This window comes from Photinus pyralis, unplaced genomic scaffold, assembly GCF_008802855.1.
Source record: "Photinus pyralis isolate 1611_PpyrPB1 unplaced genomic scaffold, Ppyr1.3 Ppyr1.4_LG4, whole genome shotgun sequence".
Classification (NCBI taxonomy): Eukaryota; Metazoa; Arthropoda; class Insecta; order Coleoptera; family Lampyridae; genus Photinus; species Photinus pyralis.
In genome coordinates, this window is record NW_022170511.1 from 43,119,733 (window position 1) to 43,141,523 (window position 21,791).

The window sequence follows — 21,791 nt, forward strand, 5'->3', positions numbered from 1 at the left end:
AACGTGAATAAAAAAATTATTTATTTATTTATTTGTTTGGCAGACACCATACAGAATGCAAAGCATTCCAATTACACGGCACTGGGATGCTGTACTTAAGCTAGAACTATCAAAGTTCTCGTGTGAGATTGAAGGAACTTCAGCGCAATTTAGTGTGGCACATCAGTATTCTATTTGCCAGTTTTGACTCCACCAACACTAAGATCTTGTTTAAGGCTACCACATTCCCTTTGTCGGTACCCACTTCCGACGATACTAATTTGAATACAATCGGACTAAAACTGAAAGAGAGGAAAAAACTGAAAAATCACCACGGCTCGGGGATGGCGCCAAGATGTCGCCGACCCCACATAGTGTAGCTCCGTTCTTAAAGTTGTTAATTACACGGCCGGGTAGGTACATGTACACTCCTTGTCTTTTTACAAGCGTTCTTCTACGGGCCCACATTTGCTGCCAGCCAGTCAGCCAGCCAAAGTGAGAATAAAAGCTACCTTTTTTACAAATAAATTTGCAAAAATGCGCCAAAGAGTCATGCCATTTCAAATAACAAAATTTAGTGTCGACTTCCTTATTTTTATGTGTAAAGTTTAATAAAATTATTTTTTACAGTTTCCGAAAAACGCCTAACTGACGCTCGTCGTGAAAGGCACTTGCTGAAATGGCAATACGGCGGCCACTTTACTTTTGACATGGGCGATGAGTTTGCCATTATTAGAACTACCTAGTCAGAATTGGTGAGACAAACACCTATGCGATTGAGACAGTTGAGTGTGAGAATATGAATTAAAGATAAATAATTCAAAACCATAAATAAATGGGTTACCTCAAATGTGGAGTCATCAAATTTCTATTGAAGTGAAGTTCCATTTCGGTTTTTTGTTGAAATAGAAATTCTAATAAAACAAAATACGAATCAATTCGGCCACAGAATAGCCACATTCTAACTGATGAATAATAATATGTGCACAGCAAGTAAGCAACCCTGTGAGGGTGGAAATTTTTCCTGGAACAATGAATTCAAAACAACATATTTCTTGAAGTAGCTTTTTGATATTCAAAATTATAAAAAGTTTGCACTTCAAATTTGTGGTCAGTGGGGTCAAAGGGAGCAATTTCTTTAATAGCAACCACACCTTTTTATTACATATTCTTGCAGTTCACACCAATTATCCTGCTATATCCAAAATAGTGTATTCTTTAGGAACATGTATCAAACTGTACTATGTGGATGTTCACAGCGGAACTCAAACGCCACTTCTTTGAATATAAAGGGTGTCCAAGAGAAAAATGAAAACCACAAGTTACCAATCTGTTATATGACAAAAAAAATTGTACAAATTTACAGAGCACACACATTTGAACGTTAAGAAAAAAAATTCTAAACGGTATCGAATGTGTACACTCGTGCATTCAGTGTGTATAATTGCCTTTACACATATACATACAACATTATACAGGGCGAGTCAAAAAGTAAACCCCACGCTGTATATTACCTAGAGGGATGATATATTAGAATAATTTAGTCTTTTAAAATCACCCGGCATAAGATTAAGGATCCGATTGTAGTAGCCTATAGTAGACGAACCATAGTTCTTCTTAATTAATTAACGACAATAATTTCTGTATTACCAGTCATGTATAAACAAAGGCAATCAATGCAAAAGATAAGATAAATATTCATTGAAAAACTGCTTGGTTCTTAGAGAGGTCTTCGTAAGTCAAAGATTCATCTATAAACAAAAGTTTAGTTTACGCCGACATACAAGAACAAAACAATTTTTCGGTACTCTAAGAAAAAAAATGTACATACGGGTTTCTCCACCAAAGGGCGATTAAGGAGTTCTTCGTAATTTTTAGGTACATGATTCGATAAAACAGGTGAAATTGCTCCGTTCTCTTCGCTTTGTGAGGATTTGCGTTTTTTAGATGCCTTAGGTGTAATTGCAGTGGACAGCCGCTTGGTGCCTCCGGTGGATTCCTAAAACAAAAATATGAATTCAATAACATTGGTGATTATGAAGGCTTCCATTCTCAAACCTGGGATTCACTTGGTCACAGGAAGCGTCTACCAAGTTGCCCAGCGGTCATTTTACATTTCTAAAATACCATAACAAAATCGGAGTAATAAAAGAAACTTTGAACACGCTTGAGTAACACAAGCAGCTGCATCCGTAATGTTAAAAATTGACAAGGCACATTTTTCCTAATTGCTTTAATTTGCACGTGCAAGATGCCATAAGTAATGCACAGTGAGGTGGACGGAGGCAGATATTCAAATAAATACACCCTTCGCTTTTAGTTATCCAGTTTCTTAAATTGCTGAATGGATCAGTGTATCATGAGACTGATATTCCTACTAAGTTGCTTAACAATTAAGACCTACCAACTACAGGGTGTTTAAATCTAAAGGAATTAAAACAATCATTTGTTATCTAGGAATAATTCAGAACATTTTCAAATCTTGGAACTTTTTTTATGACAAACCTTTTTTAAAAATATTCAAAAACGGGGTTTCATGTTCACTGATCTGCAGGAATCCAATTTTGTCAAAATCATTTTTTTCTGAGTTTGGGAATTGGCGAAGAAAATCGAAAAGAGTGTACCAAATCTCACCCTTTTTTGTAACAGCTGCTGAGAAAAAAATGTATTATTATTTTATTCGTAAAAATGTTCTTTTTTGTTGCAAATACTGCCAGTCGTCCATCTAATTTTTGACACACTTACGTGTTACACCCTGTTTATTTTTCTTTAAATATTTTTTAATTTAATATTCACATTATGAAGAAATGAATGCTGTCAGGTCACTGACTCATAATAATTGGAAAAAATGTTTGAACGGTTCACCTATTTTCTTAGGGCAATTTTATAAAATTGAAAAAAAAACTGCTTTTAGGGGAATTGACCTAGATTTTGAAATAGGTAGCCTACACGTTAAAGATGTACCAGATAGCCTCCAAATTTTGCTACCCCACCTCCCACCCATCCGCAAGAATTATTTCCAGAGATGCAGTTTCTGAAAATAAAACGTGCGACGAACAATTAGTTTTGCATACGCATGTCATGTCAATACGCCAAGTATAACCTCTAAGGGGGGGGGGGGGGGGGGGACACACGTTCTACCCATCAGATGTTTCATCGACAGGGATTTTTATCTATTTTCCGTTATACTAACAAAACTTGGAAAAAAAAAAGAATTATACATTTAAACAAAAAATACAGATATACAAGGGAAATGGAGAGGGGGTCATGGATATGCCATTTTCATTCATTTTTTTACCCAAACAGTTGATGCATTGCTGATCTGGGATCTGAAGTTTCTAATTGATATGCTTGGCCTCAAATAAAAAGGCATTTTAAATGGTTTCTATAAATTATACCTGTCCTCCGTGACTCATGTTGCAGTTAGGACAGGGTTAGCGCAATTGGTTTTATCTTTCATTTCAAATTAAAAGTCTCAACAAAAAGAACTGTTTTCTACCAACTACGGCCCTTCTCACTTATCAAAAGGGGGGGGGGGGTAGCTGGTTTTATCCTTTGTGGTACTCTAATGACAGGTCTCAACGAAATATATACCAACCACAGCCTCCTTTTCAACCTCTCATCGTGATCGGTTATAATTCCTGTTAACTAAAGAGCGGAGTAAAGAACCCCCTTCCGAGAAGCTATGCCAAGAGACTAAACATCGATAAGTATAGCATGCTACTACCTTATAACCCAATTATTTACTATAATAAGCTATTTTGGTTTAAGAATTGTATACAATTTATACTTGCTTATATAAATGTACTAACTTTTATGCAATAATAAAGCAGTGAAACAGAGCTAACCTACCGTTTGACGAAAATTGAATTAAAAAATCAGTTTCAGGTTAATTCAATTCAACCAAAAGCTTAGTCATGAACCAAAACCTTATTTTTTATGGTTTATAAGTAGTAAGCCATGGATTCAATGAGATTTTGTTTTGATTATTGTGCCCATGGTAACTAACATGGGATACCAATTAATAAAAATGGCTGACGCAAAAAAAATGCAAAAAATGTACGTAACAGACTGTATACCTTGAAGTGAATTTTTGCATTTTTTTAAGCGTACCCTGATATGTTCATAAATAAATAAAATAAAAACTTATCGTGTAAACATCTTTAATTTTTTCTCAGCGACCATAGCAGCTAGGAAGATGGAATTAACGGATTTGCTTAGGTTATTTATTTTTGAAAAATTACATAAAAAACTGTTCCAATTTTTAAAAATTTATTCCATATCTCCAAGATGAAAAACCCACAAGCACTAAATTACGTCGAGGTCTGAATTATTTTGCACCTTCGTCCTCCGTGTTCCATTTTTCTACATGTTTTGATTTCTGAGAAAACAGTTAAATAAGAAACACAATTTTTGGGACTTTGGAGGGCGTAGCTTCCAAAAAATCCATTTGGGTGGAGGTGGAAAAATGTTTGCTTTTTAACAACTACGTTAACGGTTGCGTGGAGAGCTATTATGGTCCGAAGGAAGGATTTGGCAAGATTTGTATAATATGAATATTCTGCACATTTACAAAATATTTTAAATATACAGGATGCGATCATAAAGTTCAAAAGATAAATTTAAGTCTTTTATACAAGGTGGAACACTGAATGTATCTTCAAAACGACACTTATTTAAAGAAGCTTTTGATGGTATTCAAAATTATAAAAAGTTAGCTGCCACTCTATGTACTTTAAATTTGTGGTCAGTGGCTATTTCTGCATAGTCAAGGGAGGCATATAATGTACACTTTTTTTGGATACAGCAGCAAAAAGTCTGCACTTTAAGAACCTGATTAAAAATAATGGTTGCTATTAAAAAATAATTTATAAATAATAAATTATAAATAATAACAATATAAAATTAAATTATTATTTATGAAGTCAAATGCAACAAAAAAACATATCTATGTTAAAAAATAATCATAAATAATTACTTCATTTTATATTTCATTATTAATAATTAAGCATGAATACTAAGATATATCGAAAACCATTGGAGATGCACATAGGACATAATTTATTAATGTTAAAGATTATTGAATATGTTAAGTGATACAACAAAAATATATAACGTGTTTCCCGGTCCGGATTAAAAAAAATAAAGTTGATGTTATCTAACAACTGAAACTTAAAATATTTTTAAAATATATAGAATATTCTTCAATATTTTCATACAAAAGCACAATCTCTAGAAAGCCTTTGTTAGGATCATAATGGCAGTCAGCATAATTGTTGACTCATCCTGTACAAATTGGAAAACACCTTTGATATAGTGTAGGTACCGTACATGAAGTTGGTCAGATTCGGTAAAAAGGTTACCATTACGAAAAAGTGCTAACACATAAAAAGTAATGCTGTCAAGAGGTGCAAAAAAATACAAAAATATCCACGATGTTCCATTTAAAAATTCATTAAGGAAGAAATTAATGTAATTACATCTCCCTCCAAAGGCTGAAATGGAGAAATACATACATTTCATTAAAAACACTTTACGCCTAAAATATTCGCTTCTTATACCACAAAAGTTTTATTTAATAAATTTTTCTCTAACCTCACCATTTGGGCGCTATCGGTCGCCCACCGAAGATTGAGTCACTATTACCATTTTGTTGTGATACCGTTTAAAAATTTACAGAAAATATATTTCTTTGTTTTGGAGTGCACTCTATCTTCATTGCAACATTTCTTGAGAGAGTTCGAACTTTTCAGGGCACAGCAGTCGGCCAGCCGTATTTGTTGAGCACCTAGTAAAATCACTAACACTTCAAAAGTGCTGGATTTAATTACGGTGTAGGTATAAAAACTTAAATGAAGACATAACAAACATACAATAAAATGATTTGGAGACCGAATAATTAAAAACACCCTGTAGAACCACATCCCAATTGAGTATAGATGCTATTAAAAATGACGAACATATTCACATAATTTTAGCATCCAATTTACAATGATACTGCCAGTACTGTAACCATTCATTTGGTAATTGTACGATCAGATAAAAATGAACCGATGGCTTTTTGTTTCTGAATGTAATTAATCCAATCCACACAGGCGATTGGTGCATTTTTTAATGACTAACAACTAACCTTCTTTTTCTTTGGCGCACTCTTACTGTCTTCTTTAATACGGTCAAAGGTGGTATCCTGTTCCCTTTCGTTATCAAACTGCTCAGGAGTGAAAGTAGGATCCGCCTATAAACAAAACCGTCAGCCAACTACAATTAAGTCGTTGACATCATACCTCGATGCGTTCCAGAAATTCCTCAATTTCGGCAACGGCCTCTTTGAAACTTGCAGATTTGCACGAATTGACTAATTTCTCTTTAAACTCCAAGTAGGGCATAATGTTCGATTCCTCTATCCAGGCACTACAATTCGAGACACTTAGCGCTTTTCAAGACCGATTAAGCTAGATACTAAACAGCGGAGTGACAGGTACTTACTAATTCTTTGTTCCGAAGAAGTAGATACATTGGAAATCCGTCTTCTTCGCGGGTTTTTTGACCCAGTGTTTCGGTTTCGAGATCTGGAAGAAGGCATTATTTACAAAATAAATTCGAAAAAGACTGACGTAAAGTTAAAGAGAAAGGTTATGTTTAAAATCGGCAATTTACGCAAGCGCACGTAGTAACGGTTTGGTTGAATGTCGCGGCGCGATATACTTACCAAGCCTGGCCAAGGAGAAAATCCCTTCATTTTTGCCCTGAAAGAAGTTAAGATTACACGTGGAACGCATTACTTTAATTTCAAATTATATGTGGAATTAATTGAAATAATATTATACGTACCAGACCAGGGAACCAATTTGTAATTTCTCCGACATAGCAACAACAGTTCACCTCAGTGTACACTCTCAGACTGTCCAAAAGTTTGTTGTGCCGCGCTTACATTTGCTAAAGGTGGGGATATGCGCCGCGCATCTCGGGACTCTGGAGATTTTACTGTTTATCCTAAATAGAAGTCCCGGTTTTTACAGCTTTTGATTACTAATTAAAGGCGCCCTCACCTGTATCAATGATGTGATTAGGATACAATAAACATATTACCTTGACTTCCGTTTCGTCGAAGAAGGGAATTTAGTTTATCCAACCCATTACGTGGGGGCGTAACATGAAAATGGCGGTTCATTTAAATTTAAAAATTGAAACCAACTTTTACACAAATTTGATTTGAGACGGAATGTAGCCATGTACCAATTCACGTTCAAATACCCTTTTTCCGTATATTGCACTTGCATATTTTAAGCTTTGAATCTTAAGGGAAGATTTGGCCAACGTTTACAATGGAAAAATCACCACTATGATTTAGATTCCTGATCCATGGATGGATCCACATCCACGCTCCACCTTATCAAAAACAATGGGACAAAATTGCCATCAGTGTAATTGAAGCATTTACATACTTCTTGAGAATGATGAAAAAACCTCCATACAACTGCCGCTATGGAGACTGGTTGGTCATGGATACGGTAGACATGACTATGACCAAATGGCCTAAGTTGTGTTAAAAGCTAATAGGTATATGGACGATAACCAATATAATTTCAAAAACATTAACTCCAATCAAAATTCCTGCTCAATTAGAACCATGCGGACACAAGATGCCTCCTCTGGGATGTGACATGCTCAGATACATTGGCCAAATCTTTCCGCAAATTATCAACAAGGATAATCTGGTCCCGTTGCACAGAATGCCGCTTCCTTGACACGAATAAAAATATGAAGGCGCGATTGCTGGTCATTTGCAGTGGAGACATTCGGACCATGGTGTCAGGTGTGAAGAAGCAAAGGAATTTGTTATTAGCGGGGAAAATTACTAATTAAACAAAACGGGGCGACCTCAAATCTGGATCATGTCTGACTCAACTCATAGGAATATGCAATACGACGATGGAACATTCAAATCTGAAGAGACTCTCGGAAATTTTTCACGTTTTAGACAAGGCCTGCTGCTCTATTCCAGTAACATACTTTGGGGTTTCGGTTTATTAATAAATTCCTGATACTACTTATTATTCAATTTGATAATTAAGAATAATGATTATAGGTTGTAATTATATCTACATTTTAAAATCATCTCCGATGCAATTACATACATTTGTGGAATGCAATTCTAATCATTTGTAACGAGCAATCAAAAATGAGTTGCTGCCAAAGTCGCCTTTGGAAGTTCAAGCATTCAAATGGTTCAAGTGCGATTTCCCATGTAAGCAAAAATTCCAAAGGTGACTCCACAGCAACCTTCTAATGTAGACAGACACTTTCCAAATGTTGTATAAGGAGCTGCAAGAGTCGTTTTCAAGAGCTTTCATATACGAATACGAGGGGGAGATATTCCAGACTCCCCAGAAAATTATGTTTTAAAATCCGCGGGAGTTCAAAACCACCTAGCACAGAATGACTTGATAACCTTTCTCCTATAAACCTCCGTACGTACCCTTATAGCCCCCCTAACACCTTCTTTCACAAACCGTATTGGCTTCAGCACTCGCTTGACAGTTATTGGAGAAGGATTAACAGACGATATTATTTTCTTCGCACTGGCGGTTCTTTTTATGTGTTGTACGTGAGACACAATCGGGACTAAAACTGGAACTGTTCCCGGCAGCTACGCAGAACGTTTGCTGTATATACAGAGTATTTCGTAAGTTTCCCCCATTGAAGTATATACAATATACTGTATATACAGAGTATATAGTTCAATGGTTTTCCCATACTGCATTCTTTTCAGATGTAATTGAATCATTTGCACTTTGCAAGGCAACACATGTCTTCACCTGCTTGCTTTTGAAATCACCTATCACCATCTATAGTTGCCTTATTTACAGAACTAGCTAGTTCCTCCTCAACGGCGGTAGAAACCACGTAAAATGAACAAACAGCTTCGACAAAGCTCTGGTAATATAAAAATTTTTATAGAGGAATTTTGGATGTTTTGAAACTCCTAAAGATGACCGCGACTGGGAAGGCGGCAGAGCGCTCTGGAAAAGACCGAACGTTCGTGTCTTGTAAAAGCTCTTGAATTCCAGAGATGCTCGATGAGCACCCTCTAAATTTAAACTTGAGATTTTTTGTTTCCTTTGTTTTGCGAGAAATTCAGTCTTCCTCAGTCTTTTTTTTGAGTTGTTTTATGCACCATAACGCACCTTGTCACGCTGCGCTATCTGCAAAGCAATGTACATGGACAAAAACAAAGCTCCTGTGCTGCAACATCTTCCCACTCTACCAGTTCTGCCCCGTATGACTTTTCCTACCAAAAATTAAATTGGTGCTGAATGTATCAAAAATTTAAAACTCCGGAGGCTGTTAAACTCATTGGATCTGTAGTAGTGCTTCCAACAATGGGGAATTCATGGAGCGGTGTAAGGAGGGAAGAGGCTTTATATAATAAGCTACACTGAAGTCCACATAATTGAATTACTTACCTGTGAGCTTGTGTGTGGCTAGGCGCTAGGGCAAACTTCATGGAAACAAATCTTCAGGGACAGAGAACAACACACTACATTCCAGTTTATTTACCTATTAGTCCAGGCAAATTGTATTTTTTACAAAAGAAAATTGTTAATGGAGCTTTGCCAAGTGGATATGTCTATACCTACTATAACAAATTAATACTATGCGACCAAAAGAGTTGCTGTCAAGTCACCTTTGCATTTTTTGTTTACATGGGAAATCGTTATTTGACTTGAACATTTTGCACAATGCATCACAATAAATCTTACAACGCATGGTCTTCAAAATAAAGCTAGTAGTAGTGATAGAATTATAAGACGTGAGTTCTCCAATGCAAATATTAATGAATTTTTATACCTACTTGGCATTTACAACATAAATTATTACGAAACAATTATCGATGCGAACAAGCGATTTAATACCTTTTACGACCATTTTACATGGTGCTTTGATATTGCATTTCCTAAAAAATGTACAACTAAAAACAGAGTGCCTCCCAAAAATAAAATAAAATTTTCCTTAGAACTACAACAAAAGTACAATAAATATAAAAATCTTATGGCAATTAACGATTGTATTAACGATGACAGACTCAAAAAACAGTTAAAAATGGAACGTAAGTCATTGCTTAAGGAAATAAATCTGGAAAAGGGCAACTACGTTGCAAACCTTATTAATAAATCAGAAAATAAATCCAAAGCCTTGTGGAATTTGATTAAACCGCCATCGTCGAGCAAGCATATCCCTAATATATCCCTAACTGCCAACGACTTGGCCCAATACTTTGAGCACTCAATCACCCCCAAGCAATGTTCGGCAACAACAAGTAAGAAACCTAGGGGTTCTCATTATAATAATACGTTTTTCTTCTATCCCAGCACCTCCAGCGAAGTTTACAATATCATACACTCATTAAAGAATAAGAAATCTACGGGTATTGATGAAATCCCAAATGAGTTGTTGAAGGCTTGTTCAAATGTCATTTCTCCCGTATTATCTGGAATAATTAACCATTGCGTAACCCAGGGTTGTTTTCCCGACAAGTTAAAAACATCTTGTGTTATACCTATTCATAAAAAGGGTTCAATACAAGATGCCTCAAACTACAGGGCAATTTCTCTGCTGAGTGCGTTCTCAAAAGTTTTTGAAAAATGTCTCTGCTCAAGGATATCATCCTTTCTCGAGAAACACAACATTTTATCCAACAGACAATTTGGTTTTCGCTCCGGAAAATCCACGGAAATGGCAAGCGCACAACTAATGCAACATATACACAATGAATTAGATCTCAACAAAGAATGTTTTGTCATATACTTTGATATAAGGAAAGCATTTGACAGTATAAATCTGGGATTGTTATCTAATAAATTAAAGTATCTGGGTTTTAGATACCCTGTAGATGATTTTTTACTTTCATTCTTGTCTGCCCGCAAATTTATCGTTAAATTTAACAACACATACTCAAACAAATACATGGTAAATATTGGAACTCCCCAAGGTAGCAATTTGGGCCCAATAATTTTCCTTTTATTTATAAATGACCTACCTAAGTACATCACCAGCGGCAGCACATTTATGTATGCCGATGACACGGCGGTTGTTGTTAGTGCTCATGAGTATGAGGCTGCACTGCAAAAGTTAAATTGCGTGGTAAGAGAATTTGTACAATGGTGCCAAAATAATCAATTACGCATTAATTCTGATAAAACGGTAATTATGAATATGAAAATTTCGGCATTAAAGTCCAATCACTTCACTTTAAGCATCGAAAATAACGTAATAGTATGTTCTACATTGGCTACTTACTTGGGACTGAAGGTAGATGAAAACTTAAATTGGAATGAACATATAGATCATACCTGTTCAAAACTAAATAAGACATACTATTTAATAGCACAATTAAAAGATCGTCTTCAAGTTCCGCAATTAATATCTATTTACTATGCTCTGGTATTTACCCATTTAAACTACAATATTATCTGCTGGGGTGCAAGCTCGAAAGCACATCGATTGTTTGTTTATCAAAAACGTGTAATTAGACTGATATTTAGTATTAAGTCGACAAACTCTTGTAAAGAGACATTTATAAAAAATAAAATAATGCCGCTTCCATGTGTATACATTTACAAGGTTTTATGTTTTGTCCACCAAAATAAAAATAATCTGACAAAATGTGGCGACTTGCACAGATATAACACCAGTTATATAACTTGCTTCCCAAAGATATATGTAGATATGAAATAAAACCATTCAAAAAAATAATTAAAGATATTTTACATCACAACTCATACTATTCGATTACGGAATTCATTCACAAGAACTTACCTTGATCTTCTAGCTAGCCATTATTTGACAATATAATATCAAACATACTTCACGTACCTATGTAGACTGTGATAATATCCAACTCACATGTTATTGCTATTTATGTTGTTTGTTATTGTTACTGACGTGTCCTATACATGTCTACAGGAAATAAAGATTATTATTATTATTATTATTATTGAACTTCCAATGGCAACTTGACGTCAATCGTTTTTTGATTGCCCGCTACAAAAAAAATAAAAACGTGAGCAAAGGAGTGAGACTAAGTTTTTGGCGAGGGTATCGTATTATATTATTTCTGGTCATAGATAAAATTCTTCAATGTAAAAGTTATAGATCATGAAACAATTTAAAAATATTCTCACATAATCTCGAAATGACAGAGAAAATTGCGGAAAACCTTTTTTGTTTTTTATTTTTCATTATCACAAAAATAATTTTCTTTTAACAAGATTGGGTGAAAATATATTTTTTTGTTTCAAGCAAAAATTTTTTCAATATAAAAATTGACGGATTTCCGAGATAACAAAGTTTTTTACCTTTTCACCCTCCCCAACAGCTTAGTCCCACTCCCTTGCTCATGTATTTATTTTTTTTGCATTCAGTATAGACCATTCTAACATATCCACTTGGCAAAACTCCATTAATAAATTTCTTTTTTCTTGCCTAAAAAATTGTTAATTCGGTTGCACTACATTCTCTTTAAGGGTAAGCACATTTGCGAAGGTCACCAGCCAATGAAAATTGCTGCTTTTCAGATAATATGATAAATCCCCATTCTTTTCTTATCTACCGTGGAAGGTTCTGTTACGGAAGAAAGCGCAGTAAAATTTTATACCAGTAGAATACCAGCAGCAAACTAAAAAAAACATTTGGAGCAAAATGTATTAAAAAATTGAATGTGTTGGAACATGTCAAATTGTCTGCTACATTATAGAACCATTTGTAGTGTGTAATTCTTCCTGTAAAAATACAAAGGAAACACGGGTTAGGCAATCACCATGACGACACATGAACGAACACAAATATTACAGACAACGAGAGATTTTATTCTTAACACATCTAGTGACACACCTTACAAAACTAATTCATTTTATATGAGCACAAAGTTACGATAATTTTCAGTCATTTGACGCAACCCGATTTGAATTAGAAAACTATAATTTTGCCATGGTAAAATTAAACAGCAATGTGTAAGTAAAACCCACCACCAATAATAAATACATAACCTAGGCATAAGAAAAGCGTATTTTGAGTAAACCTAAACGTAATCACCTAATGCAGATTACCTAACAAAAATAATACGATTTAGATAAATTATTATTTACAGGGATATTTGAAATTTACACATTCTTTTCTTGAACACATTAGTATCATCATTTTATAAAATTACATACATACCATTTTGTTACTTTAGAGAATAATATACTAAGTGACTAACAAAATTCGCCACGTCAAAAACTCTCAACGAAACTGGCGGGAAATAAACCAGTACGGCCAGTTCTTTGCTGTGTTCCTTTGTACCAACCGTCGTCTCGTTTCTTATGCACGTAGATAATATCGTTCACTTGCAATTCTAATTCGTATTCGCTATTAGGGGGATACGGTGCTATGCAACGAAATCGTTCGCGCACAGTTTGTGTGCCGGTTTTTGAACGATTTCCGGCGTCCAGCGAGTTTGATTTGCGATGGAGATGGACATCCGGGCTGGAAGCAGAACTTCCCGCTATGTTTTCTCCAGTTCTACATAGAATTAAACAGTGTCATTTTTGGGGTAGCTACTATAAAGGCCTGTTAATAAAATTACTACGAACTACATGAAGCGGTATAACTTTAAAAGTAAATTTAATTCTACAATGTTAGTTTTTTTAGTAATATAAGGTCAACGATGAATTAGTTTCAGAAACTGTCACCAGTCTAAGTGGCCTTGAAGTGAGTTAGAACAAGCCTTGTATTACTACTCATACTTGATATCGAAAATATACACTTTATAGAAATGAGCAATGTTTTGTGAGGTCAAGTCACAAGAATAATAAGTGAAAATGGAAAAACCAGGAAGAACATACTATATTTCTACAAATATCTCAAAAATTCGTATCCTGAAGAAAAATGAACATTTCCCAAATTCAAATTAACCACGAACTTCAAATGGAAAATGTTCATTTTAAGTGCCAGGTAAATAAAAATAATAAATTACCTGTTTATGAAATGCAAACAAAGAAGCATGTCGAACGAGCAACCTATAAAGAATTTGCACTGTCCAATGTGCAGTGTTAAAGAAAAAGAATGCCCACTACTAAGACAAAAGAAATGCAAGAAGGAAACCCAAAAAGGAACCAAGTGGTGAATAGAGTGCGAAACACACCTTGAGCTGTGCGCAAAGACACTGGGACGATCTTTATGTTTAAGGCGTTGAGAGGTAGAGACAAACATTCTGTGATGTTCTGCCGGTAGCACTTGTAGAAGTTGACTTGGACATGATCCAGACCTAAAGACACACACGTACGTGCACAAGCTGCTATATACATGCAATCATTGTTATACATCTCCAGATAAGTAATAAAACGAGACAAATATTTCAATACATTTAAACTAAGAGCATCCGCACAGATTTAAATTTATGGTACCTAGCACAATCTGAATAAGAAAAAAAAGGAGCATAATTTATTAGATCCTCCTATTAATGCGCCATTGCACCAGTTGGTTCTTCCTGCAGATTCTAAATTAGGCAAAAGTTAGTAAAACACTTTCCGAAATTCCCACGGGAACGGAAACAGAAAAGAACAGAATTTTATATTTATAGTAGAAAAGAGACTTTAAATTAGGCAAAAGTTAGTAAAACACTTTCCGAAATTCCCACGGGAACGGAAACAGAAAAGAACAGAATTTTATATTTATAGTAGAAAAGAGACTTGAAATTCAGAACGTAGGTTTCTTTGAAGGCGTTAAGGAGTACTCCGAGAGAACTTCCCATAATCTGTAGCCGTTTTTCGACATAAAACGCTCGTCGTGGGAGCCATATGTACTTGAACATAGTTACAATCAATTATCAACACGGTCTCGATGATGTAACTATCATGCATCGTTCGGAAGAACACCTGATATATGCAAATTTGATTTTTAGTTATCAGACTGTGAACCAAGCTTAAATGTGTGCATGACAAAAGTTGTTTTATTACCTATCTCGAATAAATGAGGTTGCAGCAAAGCAATTATTGGAAAAAATTACCTCCTGTACTCTGGACACTCGCAATAACAAAATGAAAATTTAATCAATGACCAAATCATGCGATAACTGATTAATAATTGTGAATCACAATACCTGACATGGACCGGATGGGAAGGGGGTGTCGGTACAGTACTGTCTTCAAACACAGGATTGTCCATATATGATGTTGCGGGAGTTAACTTGGACCTTTTAATGCTAGTTAGGCGCCTCATCAGACTCACTGTGCCCTTTTCTTTGCGCTCCTTCAGCTGTGAAACAAGTTATACAAATTATACAATGCGCACACGCGCCAAGCGACAAGAAAGCACAAACCTCATCTAAAGGTTTACCAACTGTCGGGCCGTTAGTAGGCAAAGCAACGCTCGACATAATCGCACTGCTGCTGCGTCCTAAAGGCATAGCGGCGTTATCTTGCTGGCCATGCCAACTAGACGAGATAGTGTTGGTGGCGATGGCGGGACTCGAAGATCTCGGAGGAAGATCTGGAGGTAAGCTGTTTGCGCTCTGTCGCGACTTACCGCTACGCGTGTAACTTACTACCGATTTCGAGGAGGAAGTGTTTTCGCCGGACCTAGGCGACGGCTGCGGACTTCTGGGCGCGCCTCTCGCCAGCGTCACGTAATTGCCGGGAAAAACGCCGCACTTTTGGGTGCGATTCGAGGTACCTTTAAACCAACCATCCTGACATCTTTCAGTTACGATGTAAATGCCGCCCTTCCGCAATTCCAATTCGTCGGCCTTTTGAGGTTTGTACGGATATAGGGCGACGTAAGCGGCCGGAAGTTGTAAGGTGTTCAAATTCGCTTCGTTTCCGCTCGATCTTCTTGGGTGGTCAGACTGGGTGGAAACAGGTTGCGGTTGTGCTTCCACCTCTGAACTGAGTATTTCTGCAGAGTGTCTATGGTTATTTGGTTGATGCTGAGGTATTGTTAATGAAGTAAAACTGTGGCGCTTTTCCCGATTGTGATGAGAGGAATGAGTTTCGCTCTGTTGTGCAGTTGAAAACGATGTGGTTGCCGAATTTAGAACCCGAGATGGTGTAGGGACTGTTGTTTGAGTAGGGAGCAAATCAGGTTTTCTGTAAATAAATATTTAGGTACCATACATGTTGATTTTGAGAAATGACAAACAAAGAATGTTAAAGAAAGTTCAATACTTACACTGTCGACCTTGGAGGTGCCTGATTTCGATTAGGTGGCGATGCGGGCGACGATGGCGCTGTACTTGAACTGGATGAAGCACTTCCCGAGGAAGTATTAGGCGTGGTGCTAGACGAATTTCCAGAACTAACGGTCGAACTGGAATCTGAGGCAGGTAAACTGGGTTGAACCGATTGAGCAGTTTGATGGTGTACGGCAGGTGCGTGCTGAGCTACGTGAACATTTGAAATTGTACGTGTGTGATCGGTGGGTATCAGTGGTGTGCTATCATCAGATGTGGGTGTCGGAGGTGCTAACCGTGAAGGACCAGGCTGGGTGCTGTAATTAGAAATTTGAAACATTTGCGCGGCCAAAATTTCGAAATTTACTTAGTAGAAAGTTTCATTAGCGACCGAGCTAGACTGTTAAGCTCGACGAACGCCAATGGAAAAATTCCAATTCGATCGTCTAATTTTCCTTCGGCCCAATTTTCATCGACACGACGAATGACTGTGATTATATCGCCCTTATTAAAAGTTAAGCAGCCTTCTTCGTCATCATTTGTCATTCGAAACTCGTACAAAGCTTTACATTGGGGTATATTGCTTGGTAACGGAGTGATAACCTAAAAATGATTCATAGTAGAAATTGATAGTGTGGACGTTATTTAGCATACTTGTACGTAACTGAGAGGAAAAACGCCTTGATTTCCGCCACATTCTCCATGATACCAATTGTTATCAATGCGCTTCCTCAACATGATGATATCACCTCGTTTGAAATTTAAATCTCTGAAAATATAAAAAGAACATTATTTATTGTGTTCATCCTCATTTGACCTTACTGATAATTTTAGCAATAACATGGAGACTCTGTGTCGCATTCGGGGTGTAGCTATTATATTTTAACAAATTCACTTAAACTGATCGTCAACTTTCAGTTAAACTTATCTGGGAGGTAACTTCTAATATAAATACATTTGTTTCCAGAGGTAAATTATCGTTAAGATAAAAGACTGGCACTGGCACGGGGGAAAACCAAAAATTCAATTTCAGAATGACCATATATTTTTTTAGGTAAAAAATACAGAAAAAGGTTTATTTCAAAAGTTTCTTTATAAAAAATATAAAAAGTTACGGGGGTCAGGTAGAGTTATCTGACTTAACGTCATAATTTAATCTAAAAAGAGCATATTAAATTCTCTTTTCAAAAATATAACAAAAAATTCAGTACTGATTCAAAAGATTAATAAATTCAAAATTCCTAGTGAATAAAGGCATTTATTATTATTATTATTTAATTTAAATTTTTGTCAATCGCTGGAACCTTCTTTTAGTAGGTATCGTCACTGGTGTGTTATATTGTTGTCAAGGGAATTTAATATGCTATCTTTTTCAATTAAAATATACAGAGCGTTCCATAAAAAAAAGGGTAGGTCCGATAAATTATGCATGCGAATATTTTCAAATTTTGATTTTACCTTTTTAAGTTAGACTCAATAAGAGCACATGACGTGAGACGACCATATTAGTTTATATCTGTAGGTTTTTTTAAATCTTTACCACCCGCACGTCAGTAAGGGAGTACCTATTGTATTGGGGGAAAAAATTAGCCCCCCCTTTTTTGACGGAAATACACGTTTTGAGGCACCAGGAATCCGAATCAAACAAAATCTCGATGTCGGTTTGTCTTCTCATTTACGGTGAAACGGCTGAACCAATTGGAACCAAATTTGGTACGCATATTCTTAGTTATAAAAGGAAGAGCTGAAAAGCCTTTGGGCAGAATCTCGCATGCGCAAGTGCGTTACTCTCTTACGAGGGGCAAACAACTTCCAAAAAAGTGTACACCATATTTAAAATATTTGATATTTAACGGTATTTGTAAGTAATTAACGTGTATTTGTAGGACTTAAAATAAGTAATCAAGCATTTAATAAGTAATCAGAACATTTTCAATAGAATCAAAATATTTAATAAATAATCATAGATAATTAAAATACTCGAAAGTAGTAATTTAAGTAATTGAGATGTACTTGAATATATTTGAAGTAATTAAGAAGTATTTGGAGATACTCTATATATTTGATAAATGTCACTTTTTGAATCATTCCTTTTCGCTATCCACTTCTCGTTTCACTGGAAAGGATGCAAACTTTCAATTCAAGTCGAGGACTATTATACCATATTGTACTACAATTGGTTAGGCATATCCATTGTGAATGAGTTCCAAGTATCACTTTGAACTGTCACACTCAGTGGGCCCTTTGGAAAATGCTAATAGCATTAGTATCTTCTTACTAAAAAAATCCTAAGTAGGTATAGTTTATCGAGTACTGTATGGTGGTTTCTACGCACCAAAATTAATAAGAAAAAGTGTTTTCCTGAGAAATTTTGGTGCAGTCGATTTTTGGTAAAAAAGGAAGGTTATACACGAGGTTATACACTGCCTTTTTTTGAGTCCCGAAAAAAAAATTGTCTCAGATCGACCCGGAAAAAAATTTTCGTATAGAATGTGGCCTGTAGAATCCATAATTTCAAACAGTTCCAAGATTGGGCTACTATTTCAAAAGTGACAGCCCTTTGAATTTTTTTTTGAAATTGGTTTCTAGTCTATAACTTTTGATTGAGAAGTCTGATCGAAAAAGTACGAATTGTTTTGGATTCTACGCACCATAATTAATAAGAAAAAGTGTTTTCCCGAGAAATTTTGGTGCAGTCGATTTTTGGTAAAAAAGGAAGGTTATACACTGCCTTTTTTTTGAGCCCCGAAAAAAAAATTGTCTCAGATCGACCCGGAAAAAAAATTTTCTTATAGAATGTGGCCTGTAGAATCCATAATTTCAAACAGTTCCAAGATTAGGCTACTAGTTCAAAAGTTACAGCCCTTTGAATTTTTTTTCGAAATTGGTTTCTAGTCTATAACTTTTGATTGAGAAATCTGATCGAAAAAGTACGAATTGTTTTGGATTCTGTTGGTGGAACCCCCAAAGCAGAATGAGAGGCAGAATGTTTTTAAGGTTTCAACAATAATGTCCTCAAACTTTCTCCAAGTAAGTACGCCAGAATGGTGCCTCGCAACATCAGTTCTGAGTTTTTTTTAAATCACTTTCTTGAAACAAAGTGAACAAACTACAGGCTCTCTGGATTTTGCCAAATTTGTTATTGTCAATGCAGAAAAAAAGCATTACGAACTGCAGTCACTGATCGGCCGGGCGGGGATGTATTTTTTTAAACGGTAGACGTGTCCGCCTGCATGCGAAAATGGACCCTTCCCCACTTTTTTCAATTTTTTTGGAAAAGCAAAGTTGTACAAAAATGCTGCGAATTTTTCCGAAAGGAAAACGCGTTTGCTATTTATGAATGGGCGGCACAGGCTGACTGGCGTCGAGGTGTGACCTTGGGAGCATAATCCAACATCCAATTGTTTAATCTTTCTGTAGCAATCCTTTTTGTTTTTTTGCGACGCTGTCGCACTTTCGCTCGTTGTTCTGCTTGGGGGGGATAGTGGAAGTAAAAGAAACAAATTTCAGCTGAGATTAAGGGAAAGGATTTTACCAGAGCCTACTACTGATTTTACCCATACCTTATGTATTAAGAGTAACATGATTCAGAAAAAATTTTCTGTGGCTGGCACAGATACCATCCGTACACCTGCGCGTTCTATCCAAAGATTTTTAAGCTCTTCCTTTTTTGTCTAAGAATTTAATTTAATGGAACACGTTGTAGATTTATAATTTACAAACACAATATGAAGCTGATGATTCAGAATAGTGCTACCACTTCGGCTACCACTCAACACTCACAGTGCACAGGTTGTCAACGAGCTGTAGGGTAAAATCTGAGGTAAAATCTGTCCAAAAATAATAACAAAATTTCTAGTTTGTGCCCTTTTGAGTATCATACAAATTTTAATTAATGCACAGGAGGTAAGTGGACTACAACTTGATGTGAGGAAGTTCATTTTGTTTCCTACGATTTTAGACCAAATCCTGCAAACCTTTGGACAATACTGGTTGGATAACATACTCCTGATATCTTTTCATAGATCTGATAAGTAGTGACCACAAAAAATTGGCAATTATTATACAGGGTGATTGCAATTAAGCAAATCTGATTCCAATGTGAAACACACAACACACAATTGATTGCGCATGGTGAATAAATAATAAAACTGAAATGTTACCATGGTACCAACCTCTCGAACTACCCATGTGGAATCTGATGATGAAATTTCTAAATTGTTAGTACATAATTTATTTTACATTAAAAAGATGACTGAAATTGTCAAATCAATTAACCTCAGAGTTAACCAGTATACTGAATTTTGATTGGTTAAATTAAAAATAGTTCTATATTCAATTTAAATTGCGCAAAGTAACACTTCAAATTAAAAAACTAGAGGATAATTTGACCCTTGGTATGTGGAAGATTAGGAACATTCGAAATTGCTTGTCCCAGTTATCTAGTATTATTGAATTCCGTACAAAGTGTACAAATATAAAAAATTTCAGCGAAATAGATGTCGGTTTAGTGAAAAGCAGACAATTTGATTGCATTATACACTGTTACGGACTTCAAACCACATTAATAATAATTTTTTTTCTAATTGTCTGATTCATACTCGTTTTACAATGGTGTATCCCGAGGTGTATACCTTGGGGATGTGCGCAATCATATTGCTACAACCTACCAATTTTTTATGCCAACACCGTGTCACTTTCAGTTTAATTATTCACAAAGTACTTGGTTCTTAGAAAAAAATATTATCGGAAATACAAAGCTGCGGGGAATATTAATTTTATGCGGCTTATAACAATGGCAATAAGGAAGTAGATAAAAAAATCAATTTAATACATACTCGGGGACCTTTGATGAATAATCATACATCGCTTTGGCGTAGGGCTGGTGGGTTTGTGGGACGTGATGTTGAAGAACTTGCTTGTCGGCAGCTCGCCGATGCTGCTCGGGTAACTGATGTATGGGTGTCGCGGGGTGTACCACCCTGATTAGTCTCTGTTGCTCTTTTTTGGGTAAGGCATTTCGCATGCCTTCCAGAATTCGCATTAGAAGAACATTCGGTGGTAATTCCTCGATTTTGCAAGGAACTAAAGTTCTGCATTCGGGGCAGCGAAGTTCTTTGTGTCGATCGACGATTCCCTCTAAGCATCGCTTGCAGAATGTGTGTTGGCACGGTAGCACTTTGCTGGAGGTGTCCAAACGCTCCAAACAGACCGAGCATTCGAGGAGGTCGTTTAACATACCCTCGTCCATCTTGTACTTCTTAGGTATTTGTTATGATTTATTACATTACCTCTGAAATGGATATTTGTTAATTTGAGCAATCAAGCGTTACAATTAAAGAACTGTAGGGATTCTCTTGCAACAGCATCGTTGCATCACTCAATATCACCACACAGTCCACTCAATAACACGCCCCTACGGGTTTAAACAGCAATTATGCATCCATTAGTTCACTTCCGGTCACAAAACAGTCATCGTGAACACGTTCGGTGAAGGGTGCGGTGAGTCACCTCTCGTCAGTATCATTAATAAAATGCCACAAGAGTTTAATCCCCTTCTGTTTTTATTGCACTAAAAAACCAACCAAGAACAAGTGCATAA

At 36.0% G+C, this 21,791-nt stretch overlaps 2 protein-coding genes across 4 annotated transcripts; both read right to left on the minus strand.

Annotated features, from left to right (window-relative positions):
* Positions 1–1,729: 1,729 nt before the first annotated feature.
* LOC116168601 (putative oxidoreductase GLYR1 homolog) lies at positions 1,730–7,117 on the minus strand. The gene is made up of 7 exons (XM_031484528.1): positions 7,029–7,117; positions 6,811–6,972; positions 6,689–6,725; positions 6,466–6,548; positions 6,264–6,390; positions 6,110–6,214; positions 1,730–1,978 (listed from the first exon to the last, which is right to left on the minus strand). The coding sequence occupies exons 2-7, from the start codon at positions 6,843–6,845 to the stop codon at positions 1,745–1,747; spliced, it is 621 nt and encodes a 206-aa protein (XP_031340388.1). The 5' UTR covers positions 6,846–6,972; positions 7,029–7,117; the 3' UTR covers positions 1,730–1,744.
* A 5,710-nt stretch (positions 7,118–12,827) lies between these two features.
* LOC116168453 (E3 ubiquitin-protein ligase SH3RF1-like) lies at positions 12,828–21,791 on the minus strand. Of its 3 annotated transcripts, none has more exons than XM_031484295.1 (8): positions 21,028–21,791; positions 16,844–16,958; positions 16,557–16,792; positions 16,189–16,506; positions 15,341–16,106; positions 15,122–15,273; positions 14,165–14,287; positions 12,828–13,542 (listed from the first exon to the last, which is right to left on the minus strand). In XM_031484295.1, the coding sequence occupies exons 1-8, from the start codon at positions 21,438–21,440 to the stop codon at positions 13,254–13,256; spliced, it is 2,412 nt and encodes an 803-aa protein (XP_031340155.1). In that variant the 5' UTR covers positions 21,441–21,791; the 3' UTR covers positions 12,828–13,253. The 3 variants fall into 3 exon arrangements, with proteins under 3 accessions (XP_031340155.1, XP_031340153.1, XP_031340156.1); XM_031484293.1 differs by having other exon boundaries at positions 15,122–15,276; XM_031484296.1 differs by lacking the exon at positions 14,165–14,287 and having other exon boundaries at positions 15,122–15,276; positions 21,028–21,790.